This window comes from Micromesistius poutassou (genome assembly GCF_964030765.1).
Source record: "Micromesistius poutassou genome assembly, chromosome: 5".
In the NCBI taxonomy this organism is placed as follows: Eukaryota; Metazoa; Chordata; class Actinopteri; order Gadiformes; family Gadidae; genus Micromesistius; species Micromesistius poutassou.
Window position 1 is genome coordinate 18,370,374 of NC_140275.1, and position 21,323 is coordinate 18,391,696.

Here is a 21,323-nt window from a genome sequence, read left to right on the forward strand (position 1 = left end):
TTAAATATTCAGAATTTAAAGGGTATACTGATGGACTACTGATCCAAAACGTTACCTTTCTAAAAGATTTATAAATCTCCAGGTCAACCAAGCTAATCCCACTCCAGTGTTCATAGCCTGGCAATGCATGTATGTGTATGCTGTAGACTGGACAGCAGAAGTTGCAGACCTTTGTGTGACCCCTGAGGTGTGCTGCTGACCTTGGTGTGACCTCTGAGGTGTGCTGCTGACCTTAGCGTGACCTCTGAGGTGTGTGGCTGACCTTGTTGTGATCTAAGAGGTGTGTGGCTGACCTTGGTGTGACCCCTGAGGATGGAGGCGTAGATGAGGTGCAGCGCCTCCTCCTGGGGGAAGGGGATGTTGAAGACGCTAAAGAGGGACAGGAAGCGTGGGTCCACCTGGTTGCGCCCCCCCCCCGCCTCGCCCATGGCGGCGATGAAGCCCAGGTCCTTCAGCAGCTTACAGTTCAGCTCCTTGCCGCGGTCGTACATGCCCCCCCGGTCCAGCAGCAGCTTGAGCAGGGCGATAGGCTGCTGGGTGCCGTACTCGTCCACCTGCCCACCAATCACAACACCGTACAGCGTATGATGTTGTGCTGATTCACAATGTGGGGCTCTATGAGCGAGAGAGGTGCACTATGAGCGAGTGAGGTGCTCGGTGAGAGAGAGAGAGAGAGCTGTGAGCAGCGTTACCCTCGGCATGTTCAGGTCATCGATGAAGACCAGCAGCCTCTTTCCAACAGGAGGTCCGTACGTCTCCTTGGTCCTCTTCTCCACGTTGGCCTCCAGGTTCCTCTGCAGGTCCATCGAGGTGGTCCTTGATGACAAGTTGATGACAAGGGTCGTCTGGAAATGAGAGCAAACAACATAAAGCTAACCACCACAGGCCTGTGATGCACTGGGACTCTAATGTGTCAGAGTAGGCCTTTAAAACCCAAACGTGTGGCGTTAAGACTCACGGCGGTGTCAGCGTAGGCCTTTAAAACCCTGACGCCTGGCCGGACACTCAAGGTGGTGTCAAAGTAGGCCTTTAAAATGCTAACGCCGGACCGGACGCATTAGGGTCTCCACTCACGGTGGTCTCAACGCTAAGGCTCTTCAGGAAGTTCAGCGTGGTGGCTGTCTTGGAGGTGCCAGACTCCCCCACCAGAACCACCGGTCTCTTGATCTTCACCATCTGCTCCAACAGCCAGCCGGCTCGGGTGGTGTCCACAGTGGGCACTGGAGGGGAGACGGAGGTTCAACAGAACAGTCAAATCAATCAGTAATCAATCATTCAACAGGTGCTACCCCCACCAAAACCCTACGCCAGGCCTATTCAACTAGCGGCCTGTGGGCCGAATACGGCCCTTCTTATTTTTTTTCTGGCCTGCAAGAGGTTGCCTGCAAAGCAAAAAAAATAAAAAGCAAAAAGAAAGTCACTTAAGTTAGGCTAACAACAGCTTCAAGATGTCTCTCTCCAAGCCAAAACAACGTATGATTGATTGTGAAAATCGCCAATTCAAAAGTCAATGGACAGACAAATATTTATTAACAAAAAATGTTATAATGATACGAATAAAAGTGAAGAAGAAAGGAATACGTCTGACAAGTTTATTCCATGTAGTAGTACTATATCAAGTTAACACTACTTTGAGTAAGATTTATTTGTAGCGATTCATTGACATAGTTTTACTGTATGTGTGGCCCCTGAACCCCCAGTGGTTTTCCTTTTTGGCCCACTTGTTAAGGAGGTTGAATAGCCCTGCCCTACGCCATAAAAGAGGCTCTGAAAACCTTTTCAATCCCAGTGGGAACAGAAATATAGGTAGTAGTTAAAAATAGTCAAAATAAAGCAAAGCAAAATGAGATCCAGGTTATTGAGACATTGAGACGATGACATATCAAGTTAACTTGAGTCTCTGAGCCTTACCTAAAACATCGATGAACTTGACCTCGGGGTCGTGGACGTAGCAGCCGACCAGGGAGCTCCAGGGAACCCACTTCTGCTGCGTGCCATCAAAGTGGAAGTCAAACAGGGTGGGGAGGTAGCCTGCAGAGAGACACCTTGCTTTATAACACGCTCTAACAGGGTGGGGAGGTAGCCTGCAGAGAAAGACCCTGCTTTATAACGCGCTCTCACCTTTATTCTCACTGAAACGACGAACGACTCTCCACACTTTGTTTTAATGGCTAGATGTTACTACTTACTGATTCAACATAAGTATAGAGTTAATAGGTAGGAATTATTATATCTGTATTAGTATACTGCCAGATATTCATGTAATGAATCCAAAGAGCTTTATGTAATATATATAAAACAGTTTGAGGCAGTGCTAATGCCCTGTGGCCTTTGTACTTTAGTTTGGAAGTTATTTTGAATGTGGAAAGCTCTTCCGTTGGTCCCACCTGGGATCTCCCCTGGCCCGGCCCCGGTCGTCTCATCCTGGACCGGCGTCAGGCAGGACGCCGTCTTGATGAACTCATCAAACTTCCTCCTGTCGTTGTCCAATAGGGAGGCTCCCAGGGAGCAGCAGAGGGCTTCCAGGAAATAGCACTCCAGGGCCTCTGGGCTGGGGCTCTCAGCAGCGGCCAGCAGAGCATCCAGCATCAGAGACAGCTGGGTCACCTGGACACATGACCCACCCCGCCCCAATAGGATCATCACCTGGACACATGACCCCCACCTCCCAATAGGACCACCGCTTGGACATGATCTCTAGTGCTAGTAGCTAGCGGCAACTGGAATGTTGATGGTTTAATTTCCGGGTTTCTGTTGAGGATTGTATTCACTGTTAAAGAGTGAGATGTGACTCTGCATCAAGCTGCACCTTCCTGTCAGATCCCTTTCTCTGACCCCCTTTTGTTCTTAAAGTAGTTGATCACCAGAGCAACTGAGGGGTTGGTATCAGCATCAAAAGGCCCTCCTTTGGTCTACAGTTTTATGTATTGTCCTTCATCCTGTTCTTAATCCCCCTCCCTGCCAGACACCAGTCTCTATCCCTCCACTACACTTGAGGAGTTGATCAAACCACTTATGTGTATTCACCTTCAACCTGTTCTCCTCCTCCTCCCTGCCAGACCTCTGTATCTAACCCCAAATGTCCCTCCCCTCATCTCCCAGCCCAACGACAAACCCCCTCAGACCAACAGGTCGGGAGACATCTTGTCCAGGTATCCCACCCCGCCAAGAGTTCAACCTAGTGATTTGCTTGATTTGAATAACGCTAACCTAATAGGATGTGAGTTGATTTACTGTGTTGTATGAGGTGGTTTTGGGAGTCCTGCGTGAGCCCAGGAATAAAGTGTTGAACCTTAAATATTGTCTTTTTCGAAGATCCGATCTTGGAAACATGGACCTTTGTTTTGAATCTAACTTCTAAATGTGCAACTGTCCATGATCAAGTCAATTTCTCTACCTTGAGCGAATTTGAACGATAAAATGCTGAGCCCTTGGACTGGCTTTGAAGGAAAAGCAGTGCAGAAATGGGAATGAATTGAAGTATGTGTAGGGTGTAACTATGGTGGTTGAGTGGTTGTTAATAACACCATGGAGCTCACCATGTTGAGTTCTGTCTGGGGCACAATGGTCTTCAGTTTCCTCCCCTGTTTGCCACCGACCAGCCCTTCCACTATCATGTCTATGGTCACGGGCACATATTTTTCATAGAGCTTGTTCAGATGTTCATGTTCCTAGAAAAATAATAAGAAAAAAGAGACGTATTCATTCAAAGTTCTGGAAGTTAAAATGGGACTCAATTAGTTCCACAGAAAATAAAATATGAAATCACATGGGAGATAATTCAACATAATATCAATTCTGACCTGCACTGGCCTGGTGTCTAACCACCTGTGCCAGTAGGGGGCGTAGCGCAGGTTTTTGGGATCCACATAAACCATCCCACAGCGTGACACGGTGGCCGGGGAGGCGTACTGCAGATCTCCAACCTGCCATAAAACACGGAACAATAAGCTCTACTTCAAGCAGCAATAACACTATCAAAGCTCCTCTAGGTAGGCTTCAAAAGCTGCACTGAGAGTGAGTAGAAGAGAGCAGAAGAGAGCAAGAAATCACCAGAACCCTCCCTCTCTGCTCCCTCCCTCCACACATCGCTCCACCACTGAGAAGCGTTTCATTTGAATGACCAAACCTGTGATTGACACTTAAAATGGATTCCTTGATCCATTCAGGGATGATAAGCTGGGATTGGTCAGAAACTACCTGGTAGTGGTCTAAGATCTACGGCGGGCGCTGACACTTCCAAACAGACATTTTTGCAGAGCATTTCTTTCACCAATAGCTGACGGATGGCTTTGCCATTTCTAATACATTACACTCAAATGATACCCCTTTAATCTTACTTATAGCAAATCTGGAATATATGAATGTACTATAACACAGGTCAACATAACCTTGACCTGTAATATCATATAACCTTATATAAACGTCATAAAACACATGACATTAAAGAGCAATATGATGCCATTTACTATGACAGGGCCCTCCTACTATTAGAGTGTTCAACACTGAGAAGAACACAATGATCCACAGACCCATGAAGGCCGTTGACAGGAGGACCGACCTCAAAGAGCAGGGCACAGTGTGCCTGTAGGCGGATCCTCTCCCCGTTGGCCAGAGTGAGGATCCTGTTGTCATCCATCACTGAGTTCATGTTCTCCACCCACAGAGCGTCCACATCCCCGTCAAACAGGATGTACCTGCAGGGCCACAGGGTCACAGCGGAGGTCAGAGGATTGGATTTGTTTCCAGCAGGTGGAGAATTACATTTCGTCTAAAGAAATACTTCTTCATTTGTAGTTAAAGGGACGAGGAAAGAATGAGGTTGTACTCAATCCTAATATATGAAAATCCGTAACATGTGAAATATATCTACACATATTTAAAGGCTTAATAAATCCCATCAGTAAGGGAGCGTCATCACTAGTTAGGGTTAGGGTTCATTTGTCTTTTTACCTGCCAAAGTGGACCAATATAATGGGTTACCCTAGCCTGGATTTCCAGGCTCAGACACCTTTGTGCAACAAGAGAGTCTGGAAGAAGCTCACAATTTGGTCAGGCCAATCGGGTAGCGCTTGAGCTGTGATTGGTTTGAAGGGCGGAACGGGAAGCGTGATGGACCAATAGCTGGCTGCCAACACATGGTGGTGAACATGATGGTGAGCGGTAGTGAGGGTGCTAGAGCGGTAAACCAACGCAGTGGGTCAGACTTACGTAATCCTGGAGGTTTACCTGCCAATGATCCAACCTATCTGCCATTGAGCACAGGTAATCCCACTGGACCTGTTCATCGTCATCCTCATGGTGTCCCCCACTCTACCTTCTCTCCTTCTTGTCGGTGGGCTTGTTGATGTCGCGAAAGATGTTGGACAGGATGCCGTCAGTCCAGTCCCGCGTGACGGGGTCCAGGATGCCGTACAGCTCGATGACGCTCATGGCTTTGGGGTTCAGTGCATACAGCTTGGTGAGCCGTCCTAGCCTGCCAGCGAGACCACAACACAACGGCACCGGTCAATTCTTACCAAACCACAACCATTCTGGACAGCGCCAACTCTGGTCAAACACAACCACTGCAGTTGCTTCTCAAGTGACATTAAACATTGCACACAAAACGTTTTGCCTCTTTAAATGCAATTACAAAAGGATCTGTACTATACAATGTATACTTATGGATTTGCCATAAGATTCTTCATTCAACACTGTAAGGGGTTGATATACTTTGAAAGTATGCTGACACACTTAAAATAAGAAAAAAGAAAGAAGAAAAAGAAAGAAGAAAAAATAAAATAAAAATAAACAGTAAGGTGCTGTATTAGTAAGGTGCTGTATTAGTATGTACTCCCAACTAACAAATCCTGAAGAATCGCAACACATCCGTACTACACTTTGCCCTGCCCTCACATAAACACATAATACATGTAGAAAGACTAAGACTTATAAACACTTTACAGAGGCCAGATTCACTCTGATGCCATGTTGCTGCCATTCCGTTGGGTGGAAGAAGGGCAGCACTCAACTGCTCTTAGCCTGGCATAAGGTGCTGATCACAACCGACTTGAGACTGAAGAAGGGCAGCACTCACTTAGTCTGAGCCTGGCATAAGGTGCTTATCACAACCGACTTGCCCCCGCCAGTGGGGCCCACCACCATGGTGGTGTGTCTGGTCATCATGGTCTCATACATCTGTACAATCTTGTCCACCTGGAAACACACAAAGCAAGAGAAATGTCAGACACGATAAACATTGACAAGCTCCTCCCACATCCCCCCCTATCCCTGAACGTCATGCTCCTCCCACTACCTCCTATTCAGAAAAATACTTCTTTCTATGGATCCCGGGGAAATTGTTCCCGTGGCAAAGGCTCAGCTGAAGACAGCAGAAAGTGAGAGGTCTTTGTGTTAAACAAATCTTTTTCTCTTTTTCCCGGTTACAAGAAAGCAGAAAAGGTAGAAGCGGGAATGAGCGACGGTGTTGGTGGGGTATGAAGGCCGATGGGACACCTGGTCAGGCAGGATGCTGAACCGGTTCTCCTGCAGACTGTGTTCCACGGCGCCGTTGAAGTCGGCGTATCGGACGCGAGGGCATTGGAGTCCCGGGAACAGGTCTGAGATCAGCCCCAGGAACAGAGGCACGTCCTCAAACACAAACTTGGGCAGGTTCATGTCCCTGAGGGCCCGCATCAGCACCATGTCCTGAACGGGACCATTTAACATGAAGCAATCACAAAAACACACACGTCATTAATACAGACTCAATACACATACAGTATAGACATATGCATCAGATTTATTATAGGATTCATTATATGATCTACATAATTCAATACGGTTCAACATTAAGCATTCAATTATTTGTCCAATTAAATATGGAATTATATGAACACATATATGAGAAAGAGCCATAGTATATGAAATAAAAGTGAAAACATACATATAAATGAAATGCTTGAAGAAACCTGGTCAAACAAAAAACAGGGGACTGAAACGTCTTACACCAGAAAGACATTGACACTTTGTTTTTGTTTGTTCCAAATGGCGTTGTTGAGATGGAGGCGCCCTACCTCATTGAGATCTGGAGATCCTCTCTTCAGCTCTCCAGCCATCACCAGCACAGACTTCAGGGCTCTCAGGCCGAAGTCGTAGTGAGACTGCTTGGACAGCTGCTCGCGGGCCAGTTTGTAAAGAACCGTCATCTTCTTGGCCAGAACCTACATCTCAGAAGCACAGACAGTCCTGGTTACTGCTGATCTCTCATGTGTGTGTGTGTGTGTGTGTGTGTGTGTGTGTGTGTGTGTGTGTGTGTGTTTCCTTGCCTTAGCCAGCAGGAAGCCCTCAGAGAAGAGCATGATCTCACAGATGAGCTGCAGGTCCGGAACGATGACCACCACGGGTCTGAAGAGGGCCTTGACCGACTCGGGCAGCTCTGTCCTCCCGGCGTATCCCGGGTTCATGGTGATGAAGATCCCCATGCGGGCGTCCAGGCTGATCTCCTGGCCCTCAAACTGAAGTACACGGTTAACCGTTAACCCTATAACCCTAACTACAGGGTTAATGCTATAACCCTATAATACTACATACAGGGTTTACCCTATAACCCTAACTACAGAGTTATTGCTATAACCCTATAACCCTAAATCCAGTGTCCTCCTCAGAGTGACACCAAATGTTTTGCATCTGTAGATACACACACACTGATCCATAATACTCTGACCAATCCAAAACATATCCTAAACAAAAGTCCCAGTTCCCCTCTCCATTAGAGGTGTTATTGTAGGTCCAAAGCTGTCTCTCACTAAACCGCTCAGAAGAGCTTGTGGTTAACTATTAAAAATAACATGATCATTTCAGATACAGTAAAGGCCAATATAGAATACTGAAGGAAACCACTGAAACCACTATGACACTAGCTGGACCAGGTAGATGTGAATCAAACTGCTCATACCATATTACTGCCATGCAGTCAATCCTGGTGAAAACCCTCAGGAAATATAGCGTGATAATAATAATGTGTGTGTGTGTGTGTACATACATGGAAGCGCGTGAGGTGCATGATGAGAGCGTTGCGGATGGTCTGGATCTGGGAGGAGATGACGGACAGCACGGAGGCATCGATGCGGTTGAACTCATCGAAGCATCCCCAGGCGCCACACTGGGCCAGGCCGGATAAGATCTTTCCTACAGCCTTCACACACACACACACACACAAGGTCTTGCCCAAGAACGCTTCAATCTAAAGGATTAAACAGGGTATTGCTCCGGGTGCCAGGCAGGGTTAGGGACCCTGTGAGGAGAACTCTTACCATGTAGTGCATGCCCTCTCCCTCCAGGGCCACAGCCTAGGGTTAGGGTTAGGGGCCCTGAGGGGCTGTGAGGAGACCTCTTACCATGTAGTCCATGCCCTCTCCACAGTTGGTCACCACACAGAGCAGGCCCAGGGCCTTGGCCAGGTCTTTGGTGGACTCTGTCTTCCCTGTTCCTGCTGGTCCTGCCGGAGCTCCGCCGAGGAACATGGACAGAGCCTGGACGACCACACACACACACAGACACACAAACACACACAACCACCATCAGACGTTGCTGTGCAAGATGCATGTGGATGGTAGTGGTGGCTGCGTGTCAGACTGATGCCAGACCTGCGTGAGGGTGAGGTATATGCGGTCGGTCAGAGGGGTGATGACCAGCCGGCCGTTCAGACCCATGTACTCGTAGCCGTAGCGGAAGGCCGCGCTGCACTGGCGCACCGACAGGTCGTCCAGCTGCCGGTCCCAGTAGAACCTAAGCTGGCTCTCCCACTCAAACTCCCGGGCATCCATGATGCTGAGGAGAGAGGAGCCAGGAGTCAGAAACGGTTCAACACAATGTAATAACGATCCACTTAATATAGACCAGCTACAATATTCAGAGCACAATCAATAACAGACAAAATGTAGTGCACAGATCACGGGTCACTGTAAAAATGCTATCTTGTAGGGGAGGCTTTCGATTGGTTGGAAAGATATCAATCACTGATGCGATGCATCCTACCATGAAAGGAAAGGACAGGAGAGAAAATGAGAGGAGGGGAGAGGAAAGGAGAGAAAAGGAAAGGAGAGGAGATGGAGTGGAAGGAAAAACAAATGAGGAGAGGTAAGGAAAGGAGATTCAAAGGACCAAAAGGGAACAAGGAGGGAGGAGAGGATACCTGTCCCTGATGAACTTGTCGACGATGTCTCTGGCATGGACGTCGATGATGAGCACAGTGTTGATCTTGCGGCGGTCGTTACTCTTCATGGGCCTTGTGATGCGCGTCACCAGCTCGTCGATCTGCTGGTGCATCTTCTGGCCGTAGTTTTTCAGTGCCAACTTCTCTCCCTTCTTTACCCTCTTGAAGACGTCCTCCACCTCCCAGGTCCACCACACTTGGTTGGCAGCCAGGACCACCATGCCCTGGTACAGAAGCATCCAGTCCACCCTGGACAGAGAGGCACCAGGTTATGAATGTGGCCCTCACCCTGCAGGGAGGTGGCAGACTCACTGCCTGCAGAGAGGGGACTCAATGTGCTGGGAAGATCAGAGAGGTGTTGACCTAAAGCTGATGTTGGTACCATAGGGAGAGTTGTACAGAGAGAGAGAGATCTCTGCCTTGGAAGATCTTGAAAGTGAAAAACGCTCGGAGCAATCACAATGTTGCTCAGAGGCTTAATGCTGTTAGGGTAAAAAGAGCAATATCCGAAGAAAACAAGACCCACCTGCTCCTGTCTTCGCCGTAGTGGAAAAGGGCCTCCTTGGTGATGAGGTGATTGGTCCTCCTCATCTCAAGTAGGACTCCGGTCATCCACTCCTCCACCCTGCCCTCTGCTGCCACCGGCTTCCTCAGCTCCATCACCTCCCCCTCGGCAGACACCAAGGCCCCGGCCGCCATCTCCCCCCCGGCGCCCACGTCAAACCGCAGGGACGCGATGTTGTCGTACATCTTCACAGTTATAGCAAATGTGTTGTCATCCACTCAAACTAAAAACACAGCAGCTCTGCACACATAAACACACACACACACACACACGCACACGCACACACCCACAGATCAAGGCGTCCTGCCCTCGCCCCTCCTACCTTGATCATGTGCTCCTGGACGCACGCAGGTTCGCTGCTTCCCAGGATGCTAAGCAGCTCGTCATCGGAGATGAAGAAGAAGCGGGGGAAGGCGTTGCGCTTGGAGTCCAGGTAGTCGTTCAGGCTCTTCTGGCAGCGCTCCAGGCCGTCGCTCAGGCCCTGGAGGTCGGCCAGGCGGTTGGGGACCAGGCAGCAGCTCTTGATTCCAGGGTCCTTCACTGTGTCAATCATTATCTACGCCAGAGAAAAACAAACAAATGAAGTGTGCACAAACATTGCTCAGGTAGAAGTGCACCTTTAATTAGACGTCTTCTCTCCCAAGAATAGTTTCACTCTGCAGATCTCTTTATGAGTGGAAGAAACTAGATGTGAACAACTTGTGTAAAACTGCCAACAGAATTGACAGAAGAACAAGTACTCTGCGTCTCACTGCATGGCCAAACCACAGGCTCACAGGTGTCCGTCATCGGGGGTAGACCTTGATCTACACATGATGTTATATATTGATGTTATTAGCAGTGATAAGGTTACAGCTAACCTACCTGAGCCTAGCCACCTGAGTTACACAGCAGACCGACATGCAGCGCTGTCTCTGCACTAGCTACAACAGCCACACAATTACCTTCTTGAACATCTTATCAATGTGGTCAAACTTCTTGGCCTCCTCCGGTAGCTGTGAGCGGATGTCCCCTCCGATGAAGATGCTCTCCAGGTACATCCACTTCCTCTGCACCAGCATCCACACCTGGAAGGTTGGAGGAAGCCGCCACGTTAATTTGCAGTACTAACCGATGTAAAGTAAGTCATTAAAACCACTGACCTTACTGTAATTGAGTAGCCTTTTTGTGGAAATAAACCTAATTTAAGTAGGGTTTTTTATAGGCTCTCTCAGAAAACATTTTCATGGAGACTAATAAATGCAAGAGAATACTTTGTAACTACGCCTACAACACTCAACAGGCCAATCAAATGAGAAACCTGTTTTCAAACGGATTCAACCCCATGGTCATGGTTGGTCAGTCAATCACTCAAGTCAGTAATCGTCACTATTTTCATTTTTGAAAACTGAACAGTCAAGAAATTCCAGAAAATGCTTTGTTAAAGGCAACAAAGTAACTTTGTTGAAATTACCTACTTCGTACTTCTACCTCTTCTAAAGTGACCTTTCAACCAAGTCAGCGTTCTTGTATGTGGGTAGTAGGATCGGTTAGTGACCCACCTGGATGACCTCGCCCATGAGGGACAGGTGCTTCTCCCACTGCTGGACGGTGGACAGGAAGGGGCCCACGTAGCGGCTGCCCGCCATGCTCTGCAGGTTCATGGAGTTGTCGTCCAGGCACTGCAGGACCTCCTCCACGGGTCCCAGGATGGAGCCGCGCTCCTGGGTGCTTTTGAAGTAGCGCTGCACGCTAAACTTCATCGTCTCCCAGGTCTCCACCACCTCCTTCACTCCCTGTGTCGCACATCATAAAAACATAAGACAGCGTCAACATCGTCTAGAAGAGGAAGGTTCTTCTCAGCAGAAGAAGGAAGGCCCACCTTCTCGATGCTGAGCTCTTTGACCGCGGCGGTGACCATGTCGCCGATGACGCCGGCGTACTTGTGCAGCTCTATGGAGAACATGTTCTCCAGGGTGAAGGTCTCAGGGTTCATGTCGAAGCTCGTCCCGGTTCTCTCCATGAGCTCTCTCCAGTGTCTGTGGTAAAGAACAGACCATATGGGACCTAAATACTACGATACATGCATATACGTGTGTCCTAATATATAGTCTGTATTGTATATGTATATGACACACATGCTCAATGGTTGTTCAATAACCGGTGAAGCTGCTGAACGGACCTTTCTCTGAGCGCCTCGTTCTTCAGGTCCAGCAGCAGCGGCAGGGATTCTTTGAACTCCTTCATGCGTCCCTCCAGGAAGAAGGCCACCGGCAGCGACCGCACCTCTTTGGGCAGCTTCCTCATGGTGCGGATGAAGCCCTCGATGCCCTCCTGCAGCAGCTGCAGGTTCAGGTTCACCCACAGCGTCTGGGACCACTCCAGCTTGGCCGTCTTGGACATTAGAAACAACATCAGAGATTCATGGAGAAATTACTTCTGATTTTAGGTTTTGGTCTTGGATGTTTTATGTGCTGACTTTATTTATTTACTAAATTGTATAAGTAAGCCATTGTTTTTGTCGTCCAATGTCTCAACCAATGTATGCTTTTTCCTATATGCTCAGTTCGGAAAACAAATGCTTGGATACCAAATACACCCTTGAATATTTGAAGACAAAAGCACACCTTCTGAGCTCTGTAGGTGTCATAGATCAGCTTCAGACCCTTCATGTCCTTCTGTACTTGTAGCAGCTCTGGATACATGGTGAACGACAAGTCAAACAGCTTCTCAGCATTGGCCAGCTGCTGCCGGCCAGACTCCATCTTGGCCAGTTCTGCTTCATATTTGTCCATCACAGCCAAGCCTATATGAAGGGCAGGAGGGAGTCAACCAGGAAGAGAAGGCAATGATGTGGTCAAAAGATAATTTAATGACCTTTTTTAATTGGAATAAGTAATAGGTAACAGTGTTTAAGAAAGAAGTAACTGTGGAACCTTTCTCCAAGTCATCCCCCACAGCTCCGGGGCCATGCATGTTAAAGCTCTCAGCGAAGATGGACAGTTCCTGCGTGAACTCATCAATCTGTTCCTTGGTGATCTGACAGAAAGGTAGAAGCATTATTTGGTACGTTTTTGGGAAGCTACAAGCACAACATCTCCAGAACATCCCCTTTAAACACGGTTGTGGCTTACAAACATTGACAGACCATTTGGCATCTAAGCCGAATACTATATGATAGGACCCTATTGAAATAGTAATGAACTCCTTACTTAAAGCTAAGGTAGGCTATTTAGTTTAGAGGCATTTTCTTTTTTATAATTGTGGAAATTACCTCTACATCCTGATAGTAATAGTAATAGTAATAAATAAATAGTAATAAATAAATCAAATGCTGCATTCTGCACAAACACAATGTCTGGCCCCACCAGGCTATGCACTCTGCCCACACGCTCATCGGCCAGACTGGTGATCCAGTCTGGTGGTCCACAAGGCCCACCTGTTGTTAACCCTAGTCAGCTAGGAACGGGTTGTGGGGAGGATGCTTTTGTGGGAGGCCTGAAGGTTGTTTTTTTTATGTTTTTTCGTTTGATACTGCCATAATCTAGCTTGCTGGTTGTTCCAAACTGCCTACCCTAGCTTAAAATATTATAAAACGTTTGTGAGTTACAGCTGCTTCCCTATTGCTAATGCTATTGTTGTGCATTTATGAGATGGAGAGCTTAGAGTTGAATGCAGCACACCTCTGTGAAGGTTTTCTTGACGCTGCCCAGACTTCGATCCACTAGTTTGGACTCGGTTAGGAGTGCGTCCCACATGGGACCGATGCTCCCCACCAGCTCCAGGTCCTCATTTGGAGCCTAGGGGACAGACAGGAAGCAGGTTGACTTCAAGCATGTACTGCCTCCGTGAATATCAGCAAGCCGACCGGGGACGTAGAGAAGTGATGACCTCCACTTTGTACATGGCCAGGGTCCTGTACTTCTCCTGGATGTCAGCCAGTCTCATCTCCACCGTGAGGGACATGGCCCGGATGTCGGAGATGGTCCCCAGGACGGACTTCAGGTCCTCCAGGCTGTTGGGGTTCTGCTTCAGGTTCTCCGAGAGCTGCTGCTCAGGGGAACCAAACAATGCACACAAGTTCAGTATATGTTTGCCCTTAAATTTCCCTATATAGCATTTTATCAAATCCGGTTGCCTTTGCTGTATAAAGGTTTAACGAAAACAAACCAAGATACTAAAGACATCCAATTTTTGCTATGATTAAAATATAAATTAATGTTAAAGCAATAAGCTTGTGTAAGCCACACTCTCTACTGCATGTCTCTGGTCTCTAGGTTCAGTACAGTGAATTCATCCCTCTCCTCTGGGTCTCTGATCTCCAGGTTCAGTACCGTGAACTCCTCCCTGAGGCTCAGGAGGTCCTCCCTGGCAGACTGGTTCAGGAGCCGGCCCAGGGAGCTGATCCAGGCCTGGGCGCTCTCCTGCACCGTGTGGACCAGAGGAGCCAGGTTCAGCCGGATCATGTGCTCCGTCCTCACCAGCGGCTCCGTCAGCACGTCCTGGTGGACCTTAGCGTAGAACTGGAGCTTGTCGTCGTAGGAGACGCACGGTGGCTTTTTGGAAGCAAATTTCTCCATGGCGACCTCGTTGTCGAGCTTCCACAGGGGGCCGTAGCGCTTCCAGCTGCTGAGGTAGTGGCCCAGCACACTCAGCAGCCGCTGGATGTTCTGGGACACCATCAGGGCCAGCTCGCTGATCTGCGGCACCTGGCACACCTCGCTGTAGAAGGTGAGGGGGAGCAGCTGCTCTTCGCTGTTCCCACCCTGCGGAGGACACTCCATGCAGGTGCCGTGCATCCAGCGTGCAAACCTCTGGACAGTTGAGAAGAAACACATCGGGTTCATTCTTCATCAGTGGGATCGATCACTGTTTCAGTGATCTGAATGAGGGTGAGCTAAAGATGAAGGCCCCACCTTGGTGCCGTCTACGCAGTTCCTGACACAGTTCATTATCAACTTGTAGACCTCGTTACTTTTGGGCTGCAGAAGAATCTCTGGGGCAGACAGGATGGTCTCAATCTGGAAGAGAGGGGTGCTCCCCGTCAGGGCTTTGTTGAAGAGCTGCATGTTCCTAAAGGAGACGGCAAAGAAAGAGCTCAGGCCTTTCTGGGATGAAAATTTTACACAAGTCTAGATCCGTCATGAACACATGTCCTTATTTAAATTACCTCTGCACCATCTGAACCAGGGAGTCAAACACCTTGTGTTCCCAGAAGCTGTAGTACTTTGCCATGTGCTTGGATCTGCCAGTGCTGGTGTGCATGATCAAACTCTCCACCTTGGTAAGGATAGGGCCGATGGCAGTGTACTTCCTGCTCAACACATTCAGATCCTTGGTTCTCTCGTGTTCGATGAGCTCACAGAACTCCTTCACCCCTGGAAGAAAAAACTCCCATAGAGATGGCGGTTATGAACCTTCTACTATTCGACACCATGTCATTCAATGGTCATTCAATCATTCTCACACATCTTCACCTGGCAATTGGCTGCATTTATCTGGTGATGGAAACTTGAAGAGGTTGGCCATCTCCATGGCCTGCAATTTGGCCTCGATTTCTCTTTCGTTCCTCTGAATGGGAACCACGACAGACTCAAACTTGGAGGTTGCTTGGATTCCGCGTGTGATGAAGTCCAAAATTCCTTAAGAAAATGAAATGTGAAGAACAAGTCTCAAATAGCTGCACTTCACTTGGTTCTGACTAGAAGTTGAAAGAAGCACAAAAACTTTTTTCTCAGTTAATTTCATATCTGCCCGCAATTCTATCCATCCATAGAATAAGTGGGGTCCTGCAGGGGTGCCGTTCTGTGGGACTAAATAAACTAGATAAATAGTGGTAGTTCAAGTATCTGTACCCAAGGAGTTCCAGTTTAGCTTCTGTGACCCAAAGTGCATCACTCTCCTCAGCTCCCGGATGTGGTCCTGCAGCAACAAGAACTGAGCATGGCTCAGGTTGTCCATCAGAGAGTTGTAGCGGCTCAGCAGATCTGTCAGCCCGTCCATGTATCTGCACACAAAGATGACCTCCTTTGTCAAATTGTGAATTATGAATAGAATTGCAATTTGTTTGAATGAATTATTGTTACAGTTCTAGACGTGATTAATCCTCAAATGATCGTACAATAGCAGAAACTTCTCCGCCTGCAGAGCAACATTGCGAGCCAGCTCAGGCACAGAGAACCCGAGCTGCTCAAGGTGCATCGTCTCAGAGATGATCTCCTTGATCTTGGGGGCAAGGTTTAGATGATACGTCACGTTCCTGTCCAGCTCCTGTTTTGAAGGATCCTAAAGTACAAAAGGTACGATGAACACATGATATCGTGTTTGAAGAATCCACCCTGGCTCGTACGTCTGTGGAGACTGAGGGGAAGAACGCCACCCACCATCTCTCTCTTGACCTGGCCGCCTCCAACATCAGCAGAACCGGCTACGGCCAGTATGTTTCTCTTCATCAGCAGGGGCAGGATATTCTCTGTCTCGACTCGCCAGCGCTCGTACTTCTGCAGCTCATAGTCCCTCATGCGCTTCCCGACCTCCAGGTACTTGGCCTTCGCCTTAACGGAACAAGACACGTTAGACCGTTATCATCATGCAGCAGTGTTGAGGTCTCCAAAGGAAACAGGTGCTCTCTGGGAGCTGCTCTGACCTTCTTGCCCTCATCACTCCCCAGCAGCTCCTCCATCTCCTGGAAGCGCATGATGGGGTTCTTGATGCGCTGGTAGAGCAGGCGCACCCAGGATATCGCTCCTGCCACCAGCGGCTGGTTCTTCAACGGAGGCTTCTCTTTGTGGGCATCAAAGTTCCTACTGATCATGTCCACCTAGCCCACCAGCACCCAGACAAACATGAAGCATCAGATGAATTCATCAAGCATTTCCCTTGTTGTAACCTTGCTTGTTATTTTGTCTTCTATAGCTTTGGAGATAACTTAGCCACTACTGTAATGTTATGTACACAGGATTTTGTGCTTAAAATAGAGACATTCATTATTTTGTTCTTCATAGTGGTTGATTTTACTGGCCTACCTCTTTGCAATACTGAGCAAGGATGTCATTGAACTTCTTCATCATCTGTTTGTTGAGAGCTTCTCTAGACCGGACGTGTTTAAACTTCAGCAGCATGTCAAACGCCGCTGTGGCAGAACGCAGCTTCTTGAACGACTGGTCGATGAAGCTGATGACTTCTTCTTCAAAATCCTGGGAGCAGATATGTGCTTGCAATGAATTACCCATGACAGTATTTTAAGTATTAAGTATTTTAATACTTAATTGTTGTGCCCTTGAACTCACCATAACCTTTGTATCGAAGTCTCGCATGATGATGTTCCAGCGGTTCCTCTTCTGGATGCTGAACGGATCGAAGCTCACTTCCTCTATGGGCACAACGAGGAGTTCCACCCGGCGCAGCACATCGTCGATACGTTTGGGATCCCCCGTCACAGCCTTGAGCTCCGGTCCAAAGATGTTAGAAAACTCCTCCAGGATCTTAAGAGGTGGATCATGGTGGATATGGGAGTCGAGCAGATCTACTTTTCTAGAGTTCATTTGTTGGCTATTTAATTTCCCACATTATAAAGCATGACTGAAAGGTGTGGGTGTTGCTCTCTGCTCCTCACTGACCTGCAGAACATTGTGGACGTCCTGACAGATGGAGGCCATATAGTCTGTTTCCTCAAAGAGCCTCTTTCGGTCAAACTCCCAGCGAGGGTCCCCGGCTGAAGACTCAATCTGCTCTCGGGTCTTGAAGTAGCACTCCTTCCACTGGTCCAAAACCTTCTTCCCATCCTGCACCTTGGCCATGGCCACTTCCCTTTTGTCTCTGTCCAAAAAATAGGAATAAGGAAATCCAGTAGAAATTATGTGGGGGGTAAACTATTAGGTATGGGGTACGGGTGAAGTACAGATCCCAGATCAGCTGGGATCAGATGGAGAATACAAACCTAAACAGCACACGGACATTGACAACTCGCTTTACACGCTCAGCCAGTTCCCAGGCGATGCGCTCCATCAGAGGGACCATGCGCTCATCCTTGTTGTAGTGGCTGGAGATGATCCACACCAGTCTCAGGCCGTTCATCATCTGAGGGGTGGTGTTCAGGATCACGCTGAAGTCTGCTCCTGTGGCCAAGTTCTACCACAGAGTCGTAAACACAAAAACGAATAAGTAACCACACCAAGAGAACACAAACAACAACAATACAATATGACCATCGCTGACCAGGAGCAGTTAACAACTGCAGGAATAAGAATACAATATTATTACTACATAAAATACATAATCTTTTGGACTTCACTATAAAATCATCAATCATGTAGTAGTTGGCTAGTTGGTAGAATATGGCTAACCTTGAAGTGTCTCTCCAGTGTGCTTAGGAAGCGAACATTCTGTTTTGCCTCCACACAGTAGTTGTTCAGCTCTGACACAGACAGCTCCAGGTTCTGGACGGTCACTGGGTCCACCTGAGTCAACACCTCCACGATCCTCTTGGCCACAGGCATGTTGAGCTGCTCACTCAGAGCGCTGAGGATCACTGAACGCTCCCGCCAGAAATCTATCTCCGCTATTGGACCGGGAGCCTTTAACGCACAGAGCCACGCAGACACATGAGGACACAAAGAGCAGAAATGTCTTCTGTGAGCTGTGACATGGTTCTGCAAATAGCCTGTAGCTTGAACGGAGGACAGGATACCACTCCACACACCTGGGGCCTCTTCTTCAGCTGCTCCTCGATGATGATGGTGATCTGAGCGTGCCAGTTCATCACACACTGCTCCAGTGTGTCCACCACCTCTGGGCTGGACACCAACACACCCACCTCTTCACCCAGGTCCATCTCAGGAATGTGCAGGTTTATCCTCTCTTTAGATCATCAATGCAGAACCTCCATATATTATATTGAAATAGTCATATTTAAAAATATGCAAGTAAGTCAGTCAAACGTTGTTGGACTTTTAAGAACCGCCTTTTAAAGTCTCCTGTCGTCTACGCTTGTTGTCTTTGCCTTTGTTTTGTATTCTAAACCATTTCAGCATACACTCGCCAGGTGCCATCCTAAATAAGTCTGTTTTTAATGCCTGGTTCCAAAAGAGAGAACTAAAGCTAGCGGTGGGCCTGTCCCTGTCACAGCATGTTGTTCCCCCCACCACAGACCCACCGTCCAGCTGCTGCAGGGCGCTGTTGATGTGACCCAGGTACTTGTGAGTGCTGTTGAGCAACTCGTCCCGCATCAGCAACGTCCCCAGGGAATCCAGCAATTTGTCCCCCTCCTGGGGCCTGAGGGCCACCTCTTCTGCTGGGAGGTGGTTCAGCTGGCTCACAGAGAGCAGGGGCAGGTACACCTGCAGGGGGAAAGTCAAGAGGGTAATAAGTACAGCTTCAGGGGGTGGGGCCATCAGGAGGGTAATACACCAGCAGGGGGCGGGCCTGTCAGGGGGGTAATACACCAGCAGGGGACTGCTGGTGAGGACTCTCCTAGAACAATCTGAGAAATCCATGGAATTTCAATGGGAGTAGCTACACCAGTACTGTTGTAGTGCTACAGACCATTGTCAGCTGTCAAGACTAGCTGTCGCTTTTTAAAAATGTTGGTTGTTGAGACAAGCTGTTCTTTGTCCATCTATTTAGTTTTTACACTTTTGTGTTTAACTACAAAGGAGATAATTAAGAGTTTTATTTGGCAATGGTAATGGCAGTGGTACTAGTAGTATCAGCGACAGTGGTAGTACTACTGCTATAAGGGTAGCAGTAGTAGAAGCACTACCAATATTAGCTTCTGGTTGTTGTATACGCACATGGTTGAGGACGTCCCTCAGCATGACCAGAGGGTGTCCACTCAGCATGGTGACCTCCATCATGCGGGGCATCATATCGTTGGCTTCACTCATGTCTACTGGCTCGACCACAGTCTCTGAAACAGGACATAGACCATGGGTCACACACAGTGCTGTACATGCTACCCCCCCCCCCCCGTGCTGAGGTGTATGGAATATTTAAGAGCTATTTTTTTAGTCATTTGTCAGCCGTGCGTCAGCCCTTAATGAGTGAACTGCTTTGTGAGAACAAAAGTTTTGAGGTGATTGCGACCTCCCCATTTCTGACAAATCAGGGCATCTCTTCCCTGATCTTACCCAGAGAAGTTTTAAGGAAAATGATTTTGCAATTCACAGGATTTCGTCCAAACTACACAGGTCAATACTATAAGATTTAAAATAATCTTTCCTTTCATATAATCACCCACTCGGTGGTGTCGCTCACCCTTTGTGTTCCTGAGGAAGCAGAGCAGGCTGGAGTTCATGAACCTCTCTGGAACGAGGTCCACAGCGACATGGAGCTCCATATGGTAGACCACTTGGAGCTCAAAGCTCTGGAGGAACACACACACACACAATCTCAGCACGGATCGGAATAACATCCGAATGATGAATGTGATTATTCCATCGTGGGGTAAAAATGAAGGTGTAAATAACAGAAACTCCACATTGTGAGGGCTTCAAGAACTACAATTTCCTCAAAAACTAAGGGATGAGGGGATGTGCTCACAGTGGAAGGAGGTCCATCTTCTTCATCCAACTCATCTGCCTCCTTGGTGGGAGTCCCAGAGTCCTTCTGTCTGTGGTCTGAAGCACCGACAGGTGGTGAGGAACTGATTCAATGTCCATCGGTATTGGTATAGCAAGCCGAGTATTATTGTGTATTTAGCAGGTCCAAAAGCTGAAATCCAACCTGAGACAAACAAGCTAATAATGCTGTGTTTTGCTCTGAAGAAGTGACCTGTTCACTACTAGAGTGGAAACTCAAACTCAATGTTCGATGGTAGGAGGGACACTAAGCCATGTTCATATGCGTCATTACAAATAAAATGAATGAATAAATGCGTCAAACATAAAAGGGTCTAATATAAGGATAACTAGGCTAATAGAGGGGTAAAGGTCAGAGGGGTACAGTGAGCCGTCATGGTACCAGGGCAGGACTGCCACCTACCGGCCGGGACGGGAACCGCTACATGGACCTCCTCCTCCCGGACTGCTCTGACGAAGAATAGTGCTGAGGCCGATTCCTCCTCGGTAACGCTGTTCAGAAAGGTGATTATTCTCTGCTCATCTTCTCCATCCCCTCGACTCAGCAAGTCTTCAAAGCAGTCGGGACTTGGTAACTGGAAGTAGGAGAAGACCCGGTCCCGGATCCACTCGACCCTCACATCGCAATGAACCATGTTTCTCTAGTTCCAGTTGTAAATGAAACCTTGCATTTCGCTGTTTGAACAATTTTCTTAATCGGTGGTCAATAAACGTACACTTGATCTATCAAATGTAAAATACAACGCTACCTTCTACATAGACGGGATACAAACGGACAATTTCGGCGGAGACTCAGCTGTTGCTATGACAACATGGCATGTCAACTTCCTCAACTTTCAGGCGGAGAGGGGATCATGACTTTTCCCGGTCTACCGCTGGATGAGGACGCTCAGGATTACGAGTTCATTGCGTTTAGGTGTTGTTGGGAAAAACAGTCTGCCTAGTTACTTGACCAGATAAAATGAGACGGAGAGGTAATAAAGTCTATCAGCACGAGGGCCTC

General features: G+C 48.0%; 1 protein-coding gene across 1 annotated transcript in view; it reads right to left on the reverse strand.

The window, feature by feature from the left end:
• dnah10 (dynein axonemal heavy chain 10) overlaps positions 1-20,955 on the reverse strand; it is a gene marked incomplete at both ends in the record, with an annotated part of 36,707 nt that extends 15,752 nt beyond the window's left edge. The window contains 46 exons of the mRNA XM_084468199.1: positions 294-554; positions 693-845; positions 1,075-1,220; positions 1,912-2,031; positions 2,388-2,607; positions 3,540-3,671; positions 3,804-3,926; positions 4,562-4,697; positions 5,318-5,476; positions 6,080-6,198; positions 6,499-6,690; positions 7,059-7,205; positions 7,311-7,499; positions 8,027-8,179; positions 8,382-8,516; positions 8,631-8,814; positions 9,179-9,448; positions 9,726-9,949; positions 10,087-10,320; positions 10,709-10,831; positions 11,306-11,539; positions 11,626-11,782; positions 11,926-12,137; positions 12,371-12,549; positions 12,680-12,782; positions 13,427-13,543; positions 13,635-13,793; positions 14,078-14,557; positions 14,660-14,816; positions 14,914-15,121; positions 15,221-15,385; positions 15,599-15,750; positions 15,865-16,028; positions 16,127-16,297; positions 16,390-16,563; positions 16,769-16,939; positions 17,033-17,227; positions 17,363-17,561; positions 17,683-17,873; positions 18,089-18,319; positions 18,445-18,602; positions 18,898-19,081; positions 19,535-19,650; positions 19,998-20,106; positions 20,283-20,359; positions 20,724-20,955. Coding sequence (XP_084324325.1) covers positions 294-554; positions 693-845; positions 1,075-1,220; positions 1,912-2,031; positions 2,388-2,607; positions 3,540-3,671; positions 3,804-3,926; positions 4,562-4,697; positions 5,318-5,476; positions 6,080-6,198; positions 6,499-6,690; positions 7,059-7,205; positions 7,311-7,499; positions 8,027-8,179; positions 8,382-8,516; positions 8,631-8,814; positions 9,179-9,448; positions 9,726-9,949; positions 10,087-10,320; positions 10,709-10,831; positions 11,306-11,539; positions 11,626-11,782; positions 11,926-12,137; positions 12,371-12,549; positions 12,680-12,782; positions 13,427-13,543; positions 13,635-13,793; positions 14,078-14,557; positions 14,660-14,816; positions 14,914-15,121; positions 15,221-15,385; positions 15,599-15,750; positions 15,865-16,028; positions 16,127-16,297; positions 16,390-16,563; positions 16,769-16,939; positions 17,033-17,227; positions 17,363-17,561; positions 17,683-17,873; positions 18,089-18,319; positions 18,445-18,602; positions 18,898-19,081; positions 19,535-19,650; positions 19,998-20,106; positions 20,283-20,359; positions 20,724-20,955 — 8,115 coding nt within the window. The remainder of the gene's footprint in view (positions 1-293; positions 555-692; positions 846-1,074; positions 1,221-1,911; positions 2,032-2,387; positions 2,608-3,539; positions 3,672-3,803; positions 3,927-4,561; positions 4,698-5,317; positions 5,477-6,079; positions 6,199-6,498; positions 6,691-7,058; positions 7,206-7,310; positions 7,500-8,026; positions 8,180-8,381; positions 8,517-8,630; positions 8,815-9,178; positions 9,449-9,725; positions 9,950-10,086; positions 10,321-10,708; positions 10,832-11,305; positions 11,540-11,625; positions 11,783-11,925; positions 12,138-12,370; positions 12,550-12,679; positions 12,783-13,426; positions 13,544-13,634; positions 13,794-14,077; positions 14,558-14,659; positions 14,817-14,913; positions 15,122-15,220; positions 15,386-15,598; positions 15,751-15,864; positions 16,029-16,126; positions 16,298-16,389; positions 16,564-16,768; positions 16,940-17,032; positions 17,228-17,362; positions 17,562-17,682; positions 17,874-18,088; positions 18,320-18,444; positions 18,603-18,897; positions 19,082-19,534; positions 19,651-19,997; positions 20,107-20,282; positions 20,360-20,723) is intronic.
• Positions 20,956-21,323: the final 368 nt, after the last annotated feature.